General features: G+C 47.3%; 6 protein-coding genes across 6 annotated transcripts; 3 read left to right on the top strand and 3 right to left on the bottom strand.

Moving 5' to 3' along the window:
• Positions 1-990: 990 nt before the first annotated feature.
• Positions 991-3,031, bottom strand: N7471_009806 (glycerol kinase; the record flags this gene model as incomplete). The annotated part of the gene is made up of 5 exons (XM_057282525.1): positions 991-1,557; positions 1,626-1,792; positions 1,843-2,309; positions 2,347-2,829; positions 2,898-3,031. 5 exons carry the CDS (start codon positions 3,029-3,031, stop codon positions 991-993), a joined length of 1,818 nt encoding a protein of 605 aa, XP_057133408.1.
• Positions 3,032-4,694: 1,663 nt separating this feature from the next.
• Positions 4,695-5,865, top strand: N7471_009805 (MIP/aquaporin family protein; the record flags this gene model as incomplete). Its single annotated transcript, XM_057282524.1, has 3 exons — positions 4,695-5,017; positions 5,082-5,628; positions 5,701-5,865. 3 exons carry the CDS (start codon positions 4,695-4,697, stop codon positions 5,863-5,865), a joined length of 1,035 nt encoding a protein of 344 aa, XP_057133407.1.
• Positions 5,866-8,995: 3,130 nt separating this feature from the next.
• N7471_009804 (uncharacterized protein) lies at positions 8,996-9,291 on the bottom strand (the record flags this gene model as incomplete). Its single annotated transcript, XM_057282523.1, is given in 2 exon segments — positions 8,996-9,093; positions 9,108-9,291. The coding sequence occupies 2 exon segments, from the start codon at positions 9,289-9,291 to the stop codon at positions 8,996-8,998; spliced, it is 282 nt and encodes a 93-aa protein (XP_057133406.1).
• Positions 9,292-12,375: 3,084 nt separating this feature from the next.
• Positions 12,376-14,088, bottom strand: N7471_009803 (cytochrome P450; the record flags this gene model as incomplete). The annotated part of the gene is made up of 2 exons (XM_057282522.1): positions 12,376-13,276; positions 13,364-14,088. The coding sequence occupies 2 exons, from the start codon at positions 14,086-14,088 to the stop codon at positions 12,376-12,378; spliced, it is 1,626 nt and encodes a 541-aa protein (XP_057133405.1).
• A 1,327-nt stretch (positions 14,089-15,415) lies between these two features.
• Positions 15,416-16,913, top strand: N7471_009802 (mRNA-binding protein NAB2; the record flags this gene model as incomplete). Its single annotated transcript, XM_057282521.1, has 2 exons — positions 15,416-15,831; positions 15,893-16,913. The coding sequence occupies 2 exons, from the start codon at positions 15,416-15,418 to the stop codon at positions 16,911-16,913; spliced, it is 1,437 nt and encodes a 478-aa protein (XP_057133404.1).
• Positions 16,914-17,373: 460 nt separating this feature from the next.
• Positions 17,374-19,360, top strand: hem14 (oxygen-dependent protoporphyrinogen oxidase; the record flags this gene model as incomplete). Its single annotated transcript, XM_057282520.1, has 3 exons — positions 17,374-17,679; positions 17,745-18,458; positions 18,536-19,360. The coding sequence occupies 3 exons, from the start codon at positions 17,374-17,376 to the stop codon at positions 19,358-19,360; spliced, it is 1,845 nt and encodes a 614-aa protein (XP_057133403.1).
• Between the last annotated feature and the right edge of the window lie 470 nt (positions 19,361-19,830).

The following is a 19,830-nucleotide window of genomic DNA, read 5'->3' as shown; positions in this document are numbered from 1 at the left end:
ATTACTATTGCAACGACGGCTGCATGATTCGAACATGCGCCCGCGAACGGAATTGATTTCTAGTCAATCGCCTTAGACCACTCGGCCAAACCGCCTATTGACATTTTCTACCAGAAGAGTTTCTATGAATAGAAACTAACCGGCCCTTACATTTTTTTACCAAAATTACCCGCCAACCATATAGTACGGATCACCCAAATAGCACCCCTTTTTTTAATTCCACCTTTTTAATACTATATGGTTGGCGGACCCTCGCTTGCGAGGGTCTGTAATTTTGGTAAAAAATGTAAGGGTCGGTTACCATCTATTCTAGCCCGATTTAGCATCGGGCAAAAAGATTATTATTGCAACGACGGCTGCATGATTCGAACATGCGCCCGCGAACGGAATTGATTTCTAGTCAATCGCCTTAGACCACTCGGCCAAACCGCCTATTGACATTTAATTGAATGGCGAAAATATGCATCATAAAGGAAATGGTGATAAATACAAATTTTTGTATACAAAAATAGGAAAAATAGTCTAAATGAGTAACATTTTAATAGATATGGTCCTCTGAATTATGCCAAGGTCATCTAAGAAGATATTGAGTTAATTTTCGGAGGTTTAGACGACCCCATGTGACAGGACCTCTTCCGGCTCCCCTTTCCCCTCCTTCCTCTCTCCGTCCCTTTTGAGACTCGCATATCGAATACAGACAGTTTTCCTCTGCTTCCTGCTTCTTTCTGTAGTCTCCAGAGTTAAGCATAGGAATAGTTATAGGAATATAGGAAATGGTTATAGATATATCGTAAAGGTAATATATTTTATCTATTTATAATCTGCTTTATGCTAGGAAAGTCGGTAGCTTGTAGGTATATACGCTAAAAGTAATATGATCCATCTTTTTTTAAAGAATATATAAAAAGGTGTTAGTGTCGAATGACTTTGTAGGTGACATCTGATAAATCCGTGACCATATTGGGATTAAGAATACAATTAGTAGGAGTTTTACTGTCGCTTCCGTAGTTTCCTAAGTCTTTGCAAAATCTCCACTTTCCGAAGTTCCAAGAACAAATCCTCTTCATCTGCATCATCCAAGTCACCCAAAACACTCCCCAATGCCGTCTGTACAAGTGGATGTGGGACTTCGATCTCCTTGACCGAGACATGAGCCCTCTCTTTGACAGCGGCGATGTATGTGGAGCTTTTAACCACATCCGAGATCAAGGAATTATCTGAGAGCTGTATTCCCTTGCGCGGAGGGAGATCAGGATTCTTCGCCGGTGCATATGTCTCGTTGCTCGGACCATCAGCTTCTTCGTGCTCGGCGCTCTGAGATCCCACCCAGCCTCTACTCATTTGCACAGCCTTTTCCCATTGTCTGAAATTTTCAGCGCTGTCTTGCCGCGGGACCTGGGGCTCGAAAACCGCACCACCAGAACGATTGATATCATGTAGCTCGGCAAAGTTGTGCCAAAATCCAACAGCAAGACCTGCAGCAATTGCTGCACCGAGAGCTGTAGTCTCTCGCATATTGGGGCGGTAGACAGGGATAGATATCAGATCTGCTTGAGTCTATATTCAAGATTAAATTAATTATTGTTCAAATATTCATCGACGTATAAGAAGGTATAATTTCTTACCTGCATTGCTAAGTCTGAGTTACTCATACCCCCATCTACAGCAAGCTCGGAAAGTGTGTGGCCGCTGTCTTTCTCCATTGCATCTAGAATGGCTTTAGTCTGGAAGCAGGTTGCCTCTAGCGTTGCGCGTGCGATATGGCCCTTTTGGGTGTACTGGGTGATCCCAACTGTATACACCGTCAGATAAAATATAATAGTCAGGTAATGGAAAGCTCACAGATTGTTCCTTTCGCGTCATCAATCCAATAAGGTGCAAAAAGTCCACTGAAAGCAGTGACAAACACACACCCGCCATTGTCTTTCACCGAGTAGGCAAGATCATTGACCTCCTCAGACTCCTGGAAGAAATTCAAGTTATTCTGCAAGAATTTGATCCCAGACCCAGCAACAGCAATGCTCCCCTCAAGCGCATAGATAGGCTTCCCACCAAAGTGGTAAGCCACCGTAGCCAGCAATCCATGTGTCGAGAACACCGGCTTGTCGCCGACATTGTACAAAAGAAAGCACCCAGTGCCATAAGTGTTCTTGGCCATTCCAGGCGAGAACCCTTTCTGCCCAACCAACGCCGCAGACTGATCACCCAGGCAGCCCATGATCGGAACCTGTGCCAAAGCCCCAGAAGCAACAAGGCCATACGCCGTCGCATCAGACGAGGGCACAATCCTAGGTAAGTGAACCTTTCCCCTGATCCCAAAAAAAGTCCAGAAGGGCCTCATCATACCGCAACGTCTCTAAGTTCACAAACATGGTCCGCGAAGCGTTTGTCGAATCCGAGACAAAGATGTTGGCAGCCACGCCACCATTCAAACGGTATACCAGCCAGGTGTCGACGGTACCAAACGCCAGTGTGCCGCGGTCAAATGCATCCTTCACTCTTGGGACATGCACCAACATCCAGAGCAGCTTTGTAGCCGACGAGTAGGTTGACAGCGGCAGACCGCAGAGTGCCTGAAGCTGCGCTGCCCCGGGTCTCTGCTTCAATTCCGTGACGATCGCCTGAGAGCGTGTGTCTGTCCATACAATAGCATTGTACAGCGGCTCGCCGGTCTCGTGGTTCCATACTACGGTTGTTTCGCGCTGGTTTGTTATTCCGATGCTTTGGATGCTGCTCCGGGTGTGGCCTTGCGCTTCGAACTTCTGGACAGCTTCTTCGATGCAGGTCTCTGCTGAGGTTACGATCTCGAGGGGGTCATGTTCGTGCCAGCTAGGAGTGGTTAATTTTGGATCCGAGGTGGGCTTTTGGTCTGGATATTGGATTGGACTGGAACTTACCCCGGGTTCGGGTAGATTTGGCTGAACTCGACTTGATGTGATGCTACTGGCTCGCCCTCGCGGTTGAAGACCAGAAATCTGGTGCTCGTTGTGCCTTGATCAATTGATCCGACAAAGGTCTGTGAGGGCTGCATGGTTCTGGAGAGTTATGGAGGAATCTATAAGGGAGGAAAACAAATGAGTTGTCTGTTTGCGCATGACACGAGACGTCAAACTTGGGATACAGCAGAGCGCGAGAGAACTCGAGATAGAACAGGGGATCCCAAACACATAAATAAAAGTCTTCGTGCATAATAGCTTCACTGTCACACAGCGGGGTGCTGATTTGAAGAATGAGGGGGAGACACCGAGAGAAGGGATTGGTGGGATTACCCCTGGTCAGACGTGAGATGAGAGGTGATAACGGACTGTGCGACAACATGTATTGGCTCTTCGTGTAGACTCGTTCTTGGAGTCAGTCTTGGGGCTGAGTTGTTGAATTGGCCAAGTGTAAGTGCACTTTGTAATGATTTGACAAAAGATATCCTCAGGAAAACGGCTCTCTCTCCCCGACTTCCCCCCCCTTCAAAACCCTGTCAGCATGACCTCCCTGCATATTGTGGGGAGAGGTCAGCGGACGATTGACGACTCGGTTTATTTGACGAAGTGTCAGATCCAAATCGGTGGGGAATTGCGCATTGACTCGGTCTTATTCCATTGTCATATACCCAAGCAGCACCAGCAGGACAACCAGACTTTTGCTAATAGATGGCCCAAATTGCAACTACTAGACTGGTTGGAATTGCAATTTATCAATTTTATCTGCAAACCTACATTAGCTTTTTTTCCCCCTCCGTGAATACTGCGGTGCTAATCGCCGGAGGACAAGATATCACTTCGACCACACTCGCAGAGTCAAGTCCGGACAACCCCGGTCTCGGTGATGCTACCTTCAAGCATATGGTCACACGGTCAGCGGTCAATTGTGTCACTGCCGACGAGAAACGAAGAGCGACAAAATACTCTCCTTAGCATCATCATAGGGGAAGACCAATCTCTTCCCGCTACTCTCTTCTCCCTTTGGAGAAGCCTGCCACCTCAACGTGACACAGTATGGACTTTCTAGAAAATTACAATTGGGCCTGCGTAAGGTTTGGCTCCCGACGAGTTGACGATGAGTAACAGAAGACAGAGGAGCTTCTTCATACAGTCATGACAGTGGCAAATACCGGTAAGTGAACTATACACAACATTGTGGTGTCCAATAATTACCCAAAGGAGAGGAAAGAACCCAACCGGGATCGGACAGTGACTTCCGGCTGCCCAGGCCAAACGGCACTTCCTACAAACGACCCCTGAAATAAACTATGAGCAGAGATGTGCGTTGTCAGAAAATTCCGCTCTGTTTAAAAGGACACCATAACAAAAAGGACAATGGCCAGCCCAGCCAGTTCAATAAAAAGGACATGTGCACTTGATGATTCCGAGTCTATCCGGTTTGGCATTTGACTTCAGCTGATATCCTCCCTGCAATATTGCACGCCCTCTGGAGTTTGGAACCAGGAGGACAAGACACACAGACACACTCTCTTCCAGGACAAGACCCTGCATCAGCCAATCGAGCCACCATATTGTACGAAGGACAGCACAGACTGAACGCAAAGGGTTGGTTACACAGTCGTCCTAGTTCTGCGCCGTTGATATACCGGAGGGACTACCATATCATTTCTGCGTGATTGGCGAGTTTCCCCACGGCTGGTCGTACTATATCAACTCGAAGCCCCAACTCTGGCTTCCAGAGCTTGGGCTCTCCTTTCGATGGCTACCTGGAAAGAGCTTGAGCTTGACCCAATGTCAAAAGTCCACCGTGAAACTCTCTCCTCTGCTAGTCATGACGGTGGCTGTGGCTCGCTGTGTCTGACTGATAAGAACGAAACGGCTATCCATCATATCAACCCGGAAGTCGAAAGCCCTTATACTCGCCCCCTGCTCTGGTTCAAAGTGAGGGAGTACTGCCGTGATGCGTTCTCGGAGTTCTTTGGAACGATGATCTTGATTTTATTTGGGGACGGGGTCGTTGCTCAGGTGCTACTCAGTCATGGCCAGAAGGGTGACTACCAATCTATCTCTTGGGGATGGGGGTAAGGCTCTTCTTCTTTTCCTATCATCGCTTACTACTCTCTTCTAACCAATCCCGTTCAACAGACTCGGCGTCATGCTCGGTGCATACGCCAGCGGGGCATCAGGAAGCCACATCAATCCCGCCGTGACATTTGCAAACTGCGTCCTCCGCGGGTTCCCCTGGCACAAATTCCCCGTGTACGCACTAGCCCAGATCCTCGGCGCAATGTGCGGTTCTGCCATCGTGTACGGCAACTATAAGTCAGCCATCAATGTCTACGAGGGTGGACCAAATATCCGCACAGTCCCCGGCTACTCAACGACAGCAACAGGTGGCATCTTCTGCACTTACCCAGCAGAATTCATGACAAAGACGGGGCAATTCTTCTCTGAGTTCCTTGCTAGTGCGGTCTTGATGTTTATGATATTCGCTCTGAAAGACGACGGCAATCTAGGTGCCGGGCCGCTGATGCCTCTGGCTCTATTCTTCGTTATCTTTGGCATTGGCGCGTGCTTTGGATGGGAGACTGGATATGCTATTAATCTGGCACGGGACTTTGGGCCTCGGCTGACATCCTACATGATTGGATATGGGCATGAAGTATGGGCTGCGGGGGACTATTACTTCTGGGTATGTTATATCTGACATTGCATGGATCAAGCCTTGTAAATGTTCTCGGCTTACAATTTTCTTTTCTCTTAGGTTCCTATGGTTTCCCCAATATTAGGTTGCACCTTCGGGGGATGGATCTATGATCTATTCCTGTATACTGGGATGGATAGTCCGATCAACACAACCTGGATGGGAATCAAGAGGCTGTTTGGACCCTTTAATCAAAGGCGAGTCGCACTACAGAGTCCAGTCTGACAATCCTATCCTTACGCATGGCATCCCAAATGTAGGTGTGGAGTGGTGAGCACTGCACTGAACTTGTTTTATTTTATCTTATTCATAATCTGTTTATGACGATCTCATGTGTAAAAAGGGGTGGAACTCAGCTACGTTGTTATGATTTATATTTTGCACCATTTAGCCAGTTTCTGCTGCATTCTTTGAAAATCATGAAATCTACTTTCAAGTTTTCAACATGGTTCATGACCTTTGACGTTATCTTCCGTATTTAAGCCATATGTTTTGGTCATGATCGAGTCAGTATCGGTTGTGCAGATATTCATGGGGTCTAGGGTATACCTGAGAGCTAAACATTCGGTTATAGGCACAACTACTGTATTGTGTTTATTTCTTTACTCAAAAGAAACACATCTAATGCATGGTATCACGCCTCTCTATCTGGGCTGCATAATTCCAGAAGAGAGCACAGCATTTGAAGCTGCCTTGCTTTTCAACTGGCACATGACGTGGTGATGTTTGCTGTGGTCATATTGAGCTTCAAAGAACTATTTTGAAAGAAAGTAAGTTGGACTTGAAAAAATGACTATTTTGGTATCGCAATCAACTATAACTATACCTAACGGACACGAAGTGGTCACTGTAAGAGTAAAAACAAAATCTATTTCATTATGAAAGGGTTGGAAACTATAGAGTCTAGTCTATATGTCCAATAAGAACCAAAAATTGGAGATACCTTCCTGGGAAACCTTGGAGATTGGTGTAAGGGTAACCCTAGGCTCCGGTATTTTTTCCAACACATCTACCCTCGATTCTAGCAACATCTGCCCTAAGCCTTGCCCAGTCTACAGAGCCTTTCGGGGTTCACATTGGACTTGGAAAAATACCCCAGTCACTCTATAGTATCGGATCAACAAACATAGGCGAAGGATGGCTCTCACCCTCATTAAGATCTATGGCTGGGAGCACTTTTTGAAAAGGATTGGGTTCTTTAATCAGAAGTATAATATCATGTGCGAGCCCTATATAACTCTTAACTTTGCATTACGGACCACTGATTTTGTGCTGCCTAGGTTCATGATCTGTCGTTAGGTCCGTTTCTATTTGAATACCTTGTCTGTCGTCGATATTGTGATGTAGAGGATTGCCGTTTTTTTACCGCCAGACCGCGTCGAGTTGTACGGACATCGTTTTGTTTCTTTACCATCTCCGCATTCGATACCTAGTCTGGTATCAGGATAGGCGAGAAGACAGGCGACAAAGTATGCCCTCGTGGGCTTTGGTCCTACATGTCATTTTTGTCGGCAAAAGATTACTACTCGCCCCTATTTCTTAGTTGAATAAGGAATTGTATGAATCTATAGCCATTCCCTAACTGTTAATTTGGACTCCCCTAAGTGTTGCATCCGGTTGCACTCTTTTTGAATCATATCCGCCGATGACGAAATACATGACCGAGCAGTATCATTCAAATAAAACTATCAGAAAAAAAGGTCATTTCATCCATGGATATTATGCAACGCAGCCCTCACATCAATCTGATGTTATTTGATGCATGGGCTGTTTATGCGACCTATGTGAGCCTTCCGGCGCGGTAAACTATTGACAAGTCAAACGCCCTGGTGGTGATTGGGCTTCCTTTTGCCAAACGAGTAGTAGAGCGAGTTGGATCGATACGATACTGCCCTCGTATATAATCTTTAGTTCTAACCAACCAGAAACCAGTATTTAAATGATCAACCATGGCTTTAGAAATTCGCAGGACCGGGGGCTTTTTTAATATATATAGATATTACCTAAGTAAAGGTCGGCCCTGGTTGACCACGGGAGGGAATTATAAAGATAGGAAGAAGATATAATTGGTCTAGGAGATCATCCATGTACCAAAAGAAATATTATTCTCAGGAATTACCCTTGTAATGCACATTCTAGCACAAAAAGTCATCAAAGGCGGTTTGGCCGAGTGGTCTAAGGCGATTGACTAGAAATCAATTCCGTTCGCGGGCGCATGTTCGAATCATGCAGCCGTCGTTACCTTTTTTGCTTAAATTTGGCTGGTATGATGTTAACATGCGAGTGGTCCACGCGAAAATACATACTTCACAAGCGAGCGGCGCACCCAAACGTGTGGCGCACCAAAACCAACCCATTAAATTTAAATATATATATCTCAACCAAAACTCCATTAAATTAATTACACTAAAATCATCATCTATCTAGATATGCATCTCTTCTATGACCCTGGTTTTTATATAGCCCGCACGTTAGTGGTACTCTCGTTCGTGGTTATAAGGTGGTGAAGGCCTTCTTCGCCAGGAGTGGAGAAGGCTTTAACTACTACTACTACTAACTACTACTACTACTAGCTTAGTAATTAATTAAGAAGCTTCCTATACTAAGAGCCCTACTTTAGCTATCTACCTTTAGGATCTAGCACGCTTTTACTTCTACGAGACTGCCGTACCTTGTATTTTTTTTCTTTCTTTTTTTCGAACGACAGCTTATATCGAAAGGAGGCCGGCCGCTATCAAATCCCAGCCCGATTTGAACGTTGGACAGTACCCCTGAAGACAGCCTCTACATTCACATTTGATACTTTGATTTATTAACGTTAGAGAATCTTTGTCTCTCTATTTGGTACGTTTGTTCATGCTACTGAGAGAGGTGCAGTGTTATATTGCCACGCTGCCTTTTGCGGCATGCGAGAGGCCTTGCTTAGCGTTTGGCTGTCTAGGTCTATATTAGCGTTAGACCGTGGGCCACCATATATCGATATCACTCCATTTTTATAGTTTTAGTCTCGTTTAATGCTTTGATACATACGCATGTTTGAAGCCATGGCGTTCTTCCTAAGCTGTTTTTATGTGGTTGTCTAGGCGAAGCTACATATATTTTGGAGCTTTTGGCATAACAATACCTTTGCACTGTCACCATCTGCCTACAGCCATCAACCTGCTGTTCCAATTTTTGGCTTCTATGCAGGCTAAACTGCCTGTAATTATCCTATCTACTTGCTCTTTCGGAGCTACCTAGGAATCATTAAATACATGATGATGATGCAGTTTATACTGATTGCTAAGAGGAAGAAGGGGGGTAGACGGAGGCTATCGAGCCACGTGTGGATAGCGGGGTTAGCGCCAACTGCCCTCTAGAAGAGGAAGTACCAAGCGTTGTTGGAAGGGTGGGTGGTGGTGACGAATCTCGATTGTACAAGGCGCCACTTGTATACGAAACCTTGCGGAGAGACTAAGTTGTCGTACCTAAGGGAGACCCACTCGCTGAATTTGTTGAATACGGTATTGTAAGCGTGGAGCGCGAAGGATTGGTGAAGGTTGTAAAAGGCGATTCGTGTGTTCGAACCGTTGTTGATGTACGACTTGAGCGAATCGTAAATTGTGGCGACGAGCCGTGAAAGGACAAGGTTTGACTTCTAAGTCCACTCATTGGAAGCGGTGAGGTACTCAGCGGTAGTAATGTTTGGTTATTTGCGGTTGGCTTCGTGTATACGCCGGAAAGTAGATCGTGAAGTTAAGTGTCGCATGTGTCAAGAGCCCACCGAAGGCTTGTTGACCACCGATTGAAATCGTCGGCACCGGTGAGAGTAGGCACGAGCTCCGAGAGAGACGGCGCTTTGAAACTGGAGGAAGTTTTGACGAAAAGCTTGATGAAAAAGAAAGAAGAAGGGCTGGAAAACCGGAGGTTTGATGAAACTTTGATGAATGATAAGGCTAAGAAACCGGAAAGTTGGCGAAGGAAGGTCAATGAACCTATGATGCAGGGTCGAGAGGTGCTTGAGAACGCTGGCTTTTGGAAGTGTGCGGGAGTATTGAGGTGCGCGATGGCGCTGAGGATGCGGGAACGTCGAGAAATGGCCTGGCCGAAGTTGGACGCAGGCCCTTGATGTAGAGTGAACTGAGATATCGCGTACGGTTAGAACCGCGGGGCGACAGTGAGGTGTAATGCACAGAAGAGAGATGCGTGCTACGGTTAAGAAGTAGAGGAAATGCGCGATCCGGGCTCATAATATCTCTGGGAGCTACTCAGGAACCATGAAGTGCATGATGAGGCGGTTTGTATTGGTTGCTATGGAGGAAGAAGATCTGGCTAGAAGAGGTAGGACTATTTATGGTAAAGACTTGCTCTGTTGAATCGCTAAGCCCTCGTGTTGCTGGTCGGGGGCCTTAAGTCATCCGTTAGATGTAGCTTGCTTATCTCCCCCTCTCCCTCTCTACCCCCACTCTCCCTCCTTCCTCCTTCCTAGCTTCTTCCTAGCTTCTTCCTACGTTTAAATTTTTCTCGTCTTGATACCTTTTGATTCGGTATTATCTATTCCTCTTTCGTACCCTACGAAGCGCTTACTCTTCTTCTTAGTATAACGTCCTTTCTTCTAAGTGATTATATATTTTATATAGAAGATACGGTTTTAGTGGCCACTTCGCTAAAGACTACTAATATCACTATAGTTAGTGCTATAAGTTTATAAAGCCTAACCATTTTATCATCTGTAAACATGCACCAGCCTGCTTCAAGTGTGGAGAGAAGAGCCACCTTAAAGATAAGTGCCTATCGAAAAAGCGGAAACACGAGGGTACTCCCAGGTCGAGATCTGTGAGCTTGAGCTTGCAAACTTGCTTTCGATGTGGCAAGAAGGGTCACCTGAAGCATGATTGCCAGCAGGATGAGCCAACCTGCTTCAAGTGTGGAGAGAAGGACCACCTTAAAGATAAGTGCCTATCGAAAAAGCGGAAAAACGAGGGTACTCCCAGGTCGAGATCTGTGAGCTTGCAAACTTGCTTTCGATGTGGCAAGAAGGGTCACCTGAAGCATGATTACCAGCAGGATGAGCCAACCTGCTTCAACTGTGGCCAGCTAGGTCACCGAAGAGTGACTGCCCGCAGAAGAACACAATACTCTCAAACGAACCCCAAAATACCTTGCCATCAATGCAAGACTCACCACACTCCACTCAGATCACATCCGAGGCAAGACCCCCGTTTCCGCTCCTATGCTACCTCTGACTCGAGTTATTTAGCTTCAACACCAAACTAAGATGCCAGAAATGGGGCCTATGATTCTTTCGCTTTGCAAATGTTCTATTACAATGTTTTCTGGCTGCGCACCACGTGGCCTTCTCGCTTTCTTACTCCTTTAAACAGTAATTCAAATTGACTTGAAGCAGGTCGTCCAGTTGGCTAGGATAGTGTTGAATAATCTTGATTCTTATAATAACGTATCAAGAGCTTTAGGCAATCTCAAGAAGTAATGTAGGTTTTATAGCCAAGTCACCAAGGAAGTAGTCACGCATGGAAGTAGGCCCAGCCATTAAGGACTTACCTTAGAAGGGTCTTTTTGTAAGACAAAGAAAAAAAACGACGGCTGCATGATTCGAACATGCGCCCGCGAACGGAATTGATTTCTAGTCAATCGCCTTAGACCACTCGGCCAAACCGCCTTTGATGACTAAATGGGCCAAAATATGCATAATAAAGGAAGGGAATCTAAGAACAATTTGCGAATATTTAAAAAAAATAAAAAATTACATATATAAGAATGCACTGGTACATACATCTTCTTCTCCTAGACCATTAATCGTGCCAAGCCCACCAACACCTACCGGTATTGGTGGGCCCCAGCGGATAACAAATTCTCACTGGATCACAAATTGCAAAATTAAGTATCTTTTATATAGAAACTCCATACAAAAGATGCTTCCAAGCAATATAATCGTAAATTCAATTTTCTCTACCCTTAGACTAGAGAGGGAGAATATGAGAAAGTATATAGATTGTGAATGAAGTCTCAATCACTTAGTATCAATCTTAGTAAGAATTATCAAGTGTGCTTAAAGTAGGAGAATGGTTAAACTTTTACATACAATATTTAATATATGGTGCTGTTTTAAGGCGCTCTTTACACCACTATATAATATTTTTAGAACCAGCCTTAGTAGTTGATCGATGAAATCTGACCTATATTAGATCTTTATTTTTTTTATTTTTACTCAAGCTAGTCTGAGAGTTGAGAAAAATTGAGGTTACGATTATATTGCATAGAAGTATCTTTTGTATGGAGGTACCATATAAAAGATACTTAATTTTACAATTTGTGATACAGTGAGAATTTGTTATCCGCTGGGGCCCACCAACACCGGTAGGTGTTGGTTTGGGCTTGCCACGATTATATCTTCGTTTAGGTATTTGAAGGGGGTTGGAAAAAGAACAGAATGGTGTCGCTATTGCGGGTATTAGGAATAGGTAGCTAGGTTGATAACGACTCGCTATTGAAGGCACTCTTCCTCTGAATACATGTAGTTATGTCAGGGGTTAAAATTCTGAACCTTGGAATTAGATCCTTATATAGAGCTTATAGGGATTATTTACGGAGGATACCTTTCCGCTTAGATCTTCCTATCGACTACTAAGAATGCAACAATATAAATTCCATCTTGTTCCAAAAGCTAAAAGCAGGGCATAAATTCATATCTTAAAGAAAATATATCATACTATAGTTCGAACAATCAACCATAGCTCAAGCAACATTCACCTTAGCGGCATTATGCACAGCCTCTTCACCCTCTTTGAGGAAAACGCAATTTAACTCGGAGCCAGGACTGAGGGTAACTTCAAACCGAAGCACCGGGTCTTCAACCTTATCCTTCCCACCAACCGGCAGCGCAATAATGCGCTGATAAGCCTGCAAAATCCGAATAACAGTGTACCCCATCTCAATAATAGCAAATTGCTGCCCAATACAAATTCGCGGTCCACCATTGAACGGAATGAAATGCCACGGCCTGGGCTGCCAGCCGGAAACCCACCGCTCAGGAATCCACTTTCCAGGATCGAAGTAGTTCTCCGATCCTGGGCTGTCATACAGATCAGGATCCCGCTGCATCAACATTGTCGAGTAAACAACCCGCGAGTTTGCGCGCACTCCCACAGGCGCCAGCCCGTCCGGCCCACCGCCGCGTGGAAGCGTTGTATCGTGCAGCGAGTAGCGCACGTTGAATGGCACGACTGGGTATAAACGCATCGTCTCATGCAGCACTGCGTTGAGGTACTTCATTTCCTTGAGATCGGTATAGCTGGGTTTATGGGCGTTGGCACCGACGCCGAGTCTGTCGCGGACCTCGTCGCGCAGCTTGGCGACGACTTCTGGGTTGCGCGATAGTTCGAAGAGGCAGAAGGATAGTGTGGCGGCTGTTGTGTCGCGGCCTGCAAGGAGGACGGCGACTAGTTGGTCACGGAGAACGCGGGGGTCGCGGGTGAAGCTGGCTAGGGCGTCGAGGAAGGTCTCGTGCTTCGAAAGCTTCTCATTGAGTTCGTCAGTTGAGTGGGCGAGAACGGTTTGGATATATGGCTGGAGAAACTCGTCCATTATCTTGAGGTTCTTGCGGAATTCGGTGCGTGACATGGCATGACTAAAGACTCTGTTTTAGGGTTGAATGTTAGATTAGGTTCTGCGAGGCTCCAATGACAGGATGTGCTTGTGTCGCCCAGGATCGAGTATCACTCACCCGAAACGGAAGTACTCCGCTTGACGCTGTTGCACATATCTAAACGCTTCGGCGAACCGTGTTGCCGGGTTATCTAGACTGTCTGTGCCCTTGCCAAGCAGGTAGTCTGTTGCTGCATCGAGGGTATACCGGAAGAAGAGTGAGCCGACGTCCACTACCTTGCTGCTGCTGGGGGAGTCGCTGCCGCCAAGAAGCGGGATGAGTTTCTGAACATGCTTCTCGAAGATTTCTGTGTCGACGATGCGGTCACGCACGAACATCGGACGGATGAGCTGGCGGGAGCGAGACCATAGTTCCCCGTCTGTGGTAAAAATGCTGTCGCCTAGGAACTCCTTCCACTCCTGGTGGAAGGACTCACCCTTACCGTAGTCGGCGAACTGGCCGGTGAGGAGTGCCTTGATGTTTTCTGGGTCCTTAGTGATGACCATACGGGTGGAAATCCCAGCATCGAGCTCGGCTGTCTTCACATTTGTTAGGCCGCCTGCTTGCCCGACTTTTGCATCCCAGAATTCTATGTCGCGGTTCACTTTATTGGCTTGGTAGCCTTGGAAGATGAAGTCGAGAGCGTATGGGAGATGAAACTCAATTTTGGGAGCTCTGACACCGAGACGGGCGATTTGTATTGAAGCTTGAAACTTGCGGAACACACAGAATGCAACAAATAGTCCTAGAAGCCATAGTGACGCCCGACTGGGTGTTATCCCCGCGAGGAGGTCTTCGATCATGATGCCGTTATACTGGGCCAAATTGGGTTTGGTTTGGTTTCTGGCTTCGAGGGGACACACTCAGAGTAATATAAAAAGAACTGATATGCTGCATAACATATGGCAGGGAAGGCTAGTTTATGAAGACGAACTTGTCAAACAGTGTGGACCATACGGGTTGCAGCGTTTATCAATCTGGGGACACAACCACCCCAGGTTTCCGGAGAATTCCAATGAACTTGTAGTGTCCAATGATGTGTTTTTCCCATATCCCAAAGAGGTGTAGGAGGATGGCCTAAAGGAGCCATGCTTGCGAACCCCGCATTATGTGACTTCATGCTTCGTTCATTGATCCATCTTATTGCTTTGAGATTCCAATACGGCGCTAGGCTAGGCACAGATCCCCACTGATCTCGGTTTCACACTGTATAATTGTTGTGGGGACACTGACGATCTGGGGAAGATGCATGGCGAAGACATGACACCTCGGCAGACAGGGGTTGATGGCATATGATTCAGAGCGGGGAGATCGACAGTTGTGGATAGGTGGCCCTGCAGGCCACATAAACGTTCCTGCACTGCATAACTAGTTAACTAGTTACATGCAGTCCACATGTTCTTCATGAAGGAGGCCCGAGGCTGTATTTCAGGCCTGATATTCCAGGCCAAATTACTCATGCCTTAGGCAACCAGCCCAGGAAGCCTTGAGACAATTGCTATTATTCCCTTCTCGGGCATCACTTGATCGGTGAGTTCTTTGTCTGAATACTTCTCTTTGTATACAGAAACCATTTAACCCCATTCGCAACAACCAACTCAGTACCTTGGTAGTGGAACAATAGGCATTGTGAATATATAAACCCGGCCTTTAGTAGTCGCAAATTCCACTCCTTCTTATGCCTTTCAACAGCTCAACTTTCTTATCTCTTTCATCGAGCCATTAAGATCAGATTCAATAGAACCAAGAGCTCTTTTTGATTGACACCAAAATCGACCTCGTCAGCACATGTGGTGGTTGTTTGCATTGTATGTATTGCCCCACCTCACCGCCGGCCAGCCACATCCACGTGATCAAACATCCGTTTTGGTCGTCGGATCTTTAGCTTCACATCAATCTGCTTGCTAAAGTCTTGCTTTCTCTACCAGAACCTGTTACTGGTCTATCTACCTCACTCCTAACCCCAACCGCTACTACATACCATTTTCATCGCATCTTCATCGTTAGTCGCGCCGATAAGATCCGAAACGCCTTTATCGGGTGGCGCAAGTTCTTTTATCAGCACTGCTCTCTCTTTGTGAATTTCTCACCAACCTGTCACTTTTCCCTGACTTCACAATCACCTTCGCCATGTTGCCTCAAATCACTTTAGAGACACCCCTTGCGCAAGCAGTCGCAAATGTCATCCAGCCCAAATTGGTGGAGATGGGTTGGAGTGATGGCCAAGAGTCACCACTGATCGAATACATCGTTCTCATGCTGGTCAACGGCAAGACCGAAGAGCAAATCGCCACCGAACTTTCAAACGATTTCCTTGGCCTCCAGGAAGGTGACACTGCAGCCCTCGAGTTTTCACAATGGCTTTTCACTCAAGTCGAGATGCTCAACCAACAAATCAACGGGGTTGCTCCAGCCCCGACCGATGCTACCATGGGACAGTTGAACCCTTCGGCGATGGAATTCGACAACTCAGCTCAAACGATGCCCAATCCGTTTGGAGAGACCAACGGCCAGGATGCCGAGATGGGCGAGGCCGGAACCGAGATGTAGGTTTTTATCATGTCTTTCTGCTAATGTCTATAATATGCTGACAGTGTTTCTCAATAGCCCCACAGGACCGAAAGCGATGCGTAACGGCAGAGGCGGCAAGGGAAGAATGTTGAACCAAATCAATCGAAACCTGGATCGTGGCTCGGATGCAGCTCTACATCGTGTGCGCGGACAAGGAAACGGGCGCATTGGTCACAATGGCCGGGGTCAAATGAGAGGTGCCGGACAGCAAAATGGTCGCGGTGGCCGTGCCATGGGAATGCCAGGCAACCCCATGATGCAGATGACCCCCGAAAACCAGATGCAGCTTATGTCGATGTTGGAAGAACAAGCCCGGATGATGTCGCAATTCATGCCTGGCTTCATGCCGCCCGCTGTTAACCCTGCTTTCCAAGCCGGTTCCCAGAATGGCTCTCAAGGTCGTTCGCTCTTCAACCGGGTGGAGCGAGGTGGCCAGCGTGGAGGAAAGCGCGCCTACAACAAGCCGAGAGCGGCAGAAGGAGCAGATGTGGATATGGACAGCACAGCGGGTGGCGAACAAGATGAAAGCAACCCCGACAGTGTGTGTCGCTTTAACCAACGATGCTCGCGCCAGGACTGCCCGTTCGCCCATCAATCACCTGCCGCCCCCGAAGGCACTTCAATCGATCCTTCTGATACTTGTTCATTCGGTGCAGCTTGCAAGAACAAGAAATGCACCGGACGCCACCCTTCACCAGCAGTGCGATCCGCCCACCAGGCAGAGGCCATGTGTCGGTTCTTTCCTCACTGCACCAACCCCACCTGTCACTTCAAGCACCCGAGTATGCCAGTCTGCCGCAATGGAGCCGACTGTAAGACCGAAGGATGCAAGTTTACACATGTCGAGACTGCCTGCAAGTTTAATCCCTGCCTAAACCCCAAGTGCACCTACAAGCACGCCGAGGGTCAGCGCGGTGCTTACACCGACAAGGTGTGGACTCCGCACTCTGGAGAGCATGTCAGCGAGCGCAAGTTTGTTACGGATGTGGATGGACCGCAAGAGTTGATCAAGCCGGACACCGAGGAGAACACCCAGAGCCAGGAGCTGACCGCGTGACTCCGCCTGACATGACACTCAATGAAGAAAATCACTGTTCAAAAACCGAAAACCCAGAAAAAAAAAACACATCCCACAACAGTCTGTTTCCGAAGCGAAGAATACCATGTACAATCCGATCTTGATCAGTGAACGAGGAATGGCTGGAGGGAATGGCGTTGATACTCTTTATGCATTTGCTTTTGTTTCAGATACTATTATCTGTCCTGTTCATAGATTCCCCCGTTGATCTTCAAAAGAATAATACCGAAGCGAAGACAAATTCGCGAATGTCTCATGAAGCATTGTGCAAGCTTGTAGGGTTGTTGTAGTGGGACGAGGAAACTGGGTGAGCTCCCGTGCTCCCGTCCTGGAGGGCTCCCCGCGTAGCTTAAGTAAGAACGGAAGGTTCCGAGGACCTTCGGGTTTAGCTTCAATTCTCCAACCAACTGCGAACCAAACCTTGCTCTGATCAGCAGAGATGCGGCTACCATGTGTCTCTAGAACACTAAGACCGAGACGAAGGCAATTGACTCATATTCTCAATGGCCAAGAACGTGCATACAGTGCCGCCGTGCTCGGCGGTGGCATCACAGGACTCACAGCCGCCTGGCAACTCGCGCAAGACCCCACATGCAAAGTGATCAATTTGTTCGAGAAAACGGACCGGCTCGGTGGATGGATCGATTCCGAAACAGTTCCTGTCGATGGTGGCAATGTCGTGTTCGAATATGGGCCGCGGACGTTAAGGAGCGCGCTGCCAGGGTCACTCCCTCTGCTTTACCTGGTGAGTATTACTCGCGTGTGCATACTCAGAATTTAAATCCCTTGATATGCTGACCCTTCCGAAAGGCTACAAATCTAGGCTTGTACAAAGACCTCATTGTTACCCCGAGCACGAGCCCCGCGGCCCAGAATCGCTACATCTACTACCCGGACCGTCTCGTTCGCATGCCGGCGCCGAAGCCTGAACTTTCTTTCGGGGAAAACTTCGATAGTTTCGTAAATACTATGAAGGAGCCGTTATTTAACAAATTTATTTCAGGGATAGTGAAGGATGTCTTCACTCCGCCCCGGCACCCAACTGAATGGGCGGAGGATGAGTCTGTTGCGGACTTCATCGGACGTCGTTTTGGCCCCAATGTTGCAGATAATATCGTCTCCGCTGTGTACCATGGAATTTATGCTGGTGATATCGATCGATTGAGTGCCCAAACACTGTTGGGTAGCATTCGCAACCTTGAGGGAGGCATTGGGGGCATTGGCGGGTTGGTTTCTGGTGGAGTTACGGCGTCTCTTATCTCCAGGTCGATCTCCAAAACAAAGACCCGGAATATGGATGATTTTATGGCTATAGATGCCATGCCTGCAGGCCCTGAATTAGTGCGCCGTCAGCATGATTTAGAAGTCCTCGCGGCTGGAGCTACTACTTTTACCTTTCCGAGGGGAGTTGGCCAGCTTATTGAAGCACTGATCGCTTCGTTGAAAGCATCCGGTAAAGTCGTCTTCCGAATGAACACGGAGATTAAAGGTTTGAGTGCCTGGGCAGGCCATCCTGTGATTGCGGTATGTGAATTATTCTGCATTGCCATGCTCTATCCCTGAGCTCCCTGGGCCCCGGGATTGATGCTGATTGTCAACAGATGGAATACTACTCAGACATTCACGGTCAAATCAAGACGTTTGATTATGGATATGTCATCTCCACTATTCCTCCAGTTGCACTTGCGAAGCTCATGCGCAAAACCGAGCAGTCAAAGGCCAAGCTGAACCCTGTCGGCTTGAGTCCATCTCTACTACGCAAACAGGACTACGCCGTGACGGCAATGGTAGTTAATCTCTATTACCCAAATCCCAACCTTCTACCCGTGGAGGATGGCTTTGGATACCTCATACCGCGTTCGATACCCTACGAACAGAACCCAGAATGTGGACTTGGCGTCATCTTCGCCTCGTCCTCTAGTGTAGGGAACGGAACGGATTCTTCGTCATCTGAAGTCAACCAAGATTCTGCACCTGGAACGAAACTCACCGTCATGCTAGGTGGACATTACTGGGATGGCTTCGAAGAGTATCCAGACCACGACACCGCAGTGAAAATGGCCCGCGACATGCTCAAGAGACACATGAATATCACTGATACCCCAGCTGTCGCACGGAGTCGTCTCAAGAAGGATGCCATTCCTCAGTACACAGTCGGCCATCTGGACCGCATGTATAAGCTCTCGAACACAGTTCGCGAGGAGTACAACAACCGGCTTATTCTCGCAGGAAACTGGTATAATGGTGTAAGTGTGGGCGACTGTGTCAAACAGGGTATCCTATCTGCCACCTATGGCATCGGAAGAAACCGGCTCAGTGGTGAGCCCAGTCCGTGGCGTCCGTGGACTTCCTTTGATTATAAACGCTGGAGACTCGAGGGTGGCATTGTGACATCTCCTGTTCGTCTTGTTGACTCCAAAATCTGATGCTATGTGACTGGTCCCTGCGGTTTTGCTACTTGTACTTGGGAATGTACACAAGAGAAAGTCAAAGCCATGTATAGTAAATGTATCTTTGTAATAATATATTTTTCTTCCAAGGTTGTTGAAAGTCGGAAATCGACGGCATTGGCCGGATATCAAATGTGCAGTTTCTAATATCTAAATCACTGCCAGCCCATGGTCGGTCAACAAAAGGTTGAATTTGACCCATTTGCAAAATCTGTTACCCTCCTCAGTTCTGATCCCAATTTAGGGTCAAGGGCGAGAGCACCTAGACCTCCGACTAACGGAATAGCAGATACATGTGACAGCATCCGGATTCCCTCACAGGCGAAGCGGTGGGTGATTGGGAAGGCTGGTGGTTGCGCCGTATAGGTAATATTTCTCGCACCCCAATTCCAATCACTTGCCACAATAATGTAGGATAGTCTGGTGGCTCCCAACAGGTGTCCCAG

Source organism: Penicillium samsonianum (genome assembly GCF_028829775.1).
Source record: "Penicillium samsonianum strain IBT 33392 chromosome Unknown utg000005l_segment0_segment0, whole genome shotgun sequence".
NCBI lineage: Eukaryota > Fungi > Ascomycota > Eurotiomycetes > Eurotiales > Aspergillaceae > Penicillium > Penicillium samsonianum.
This window is presented reverse-complemented; position numbering and strand designations above follow the sequence as displayed.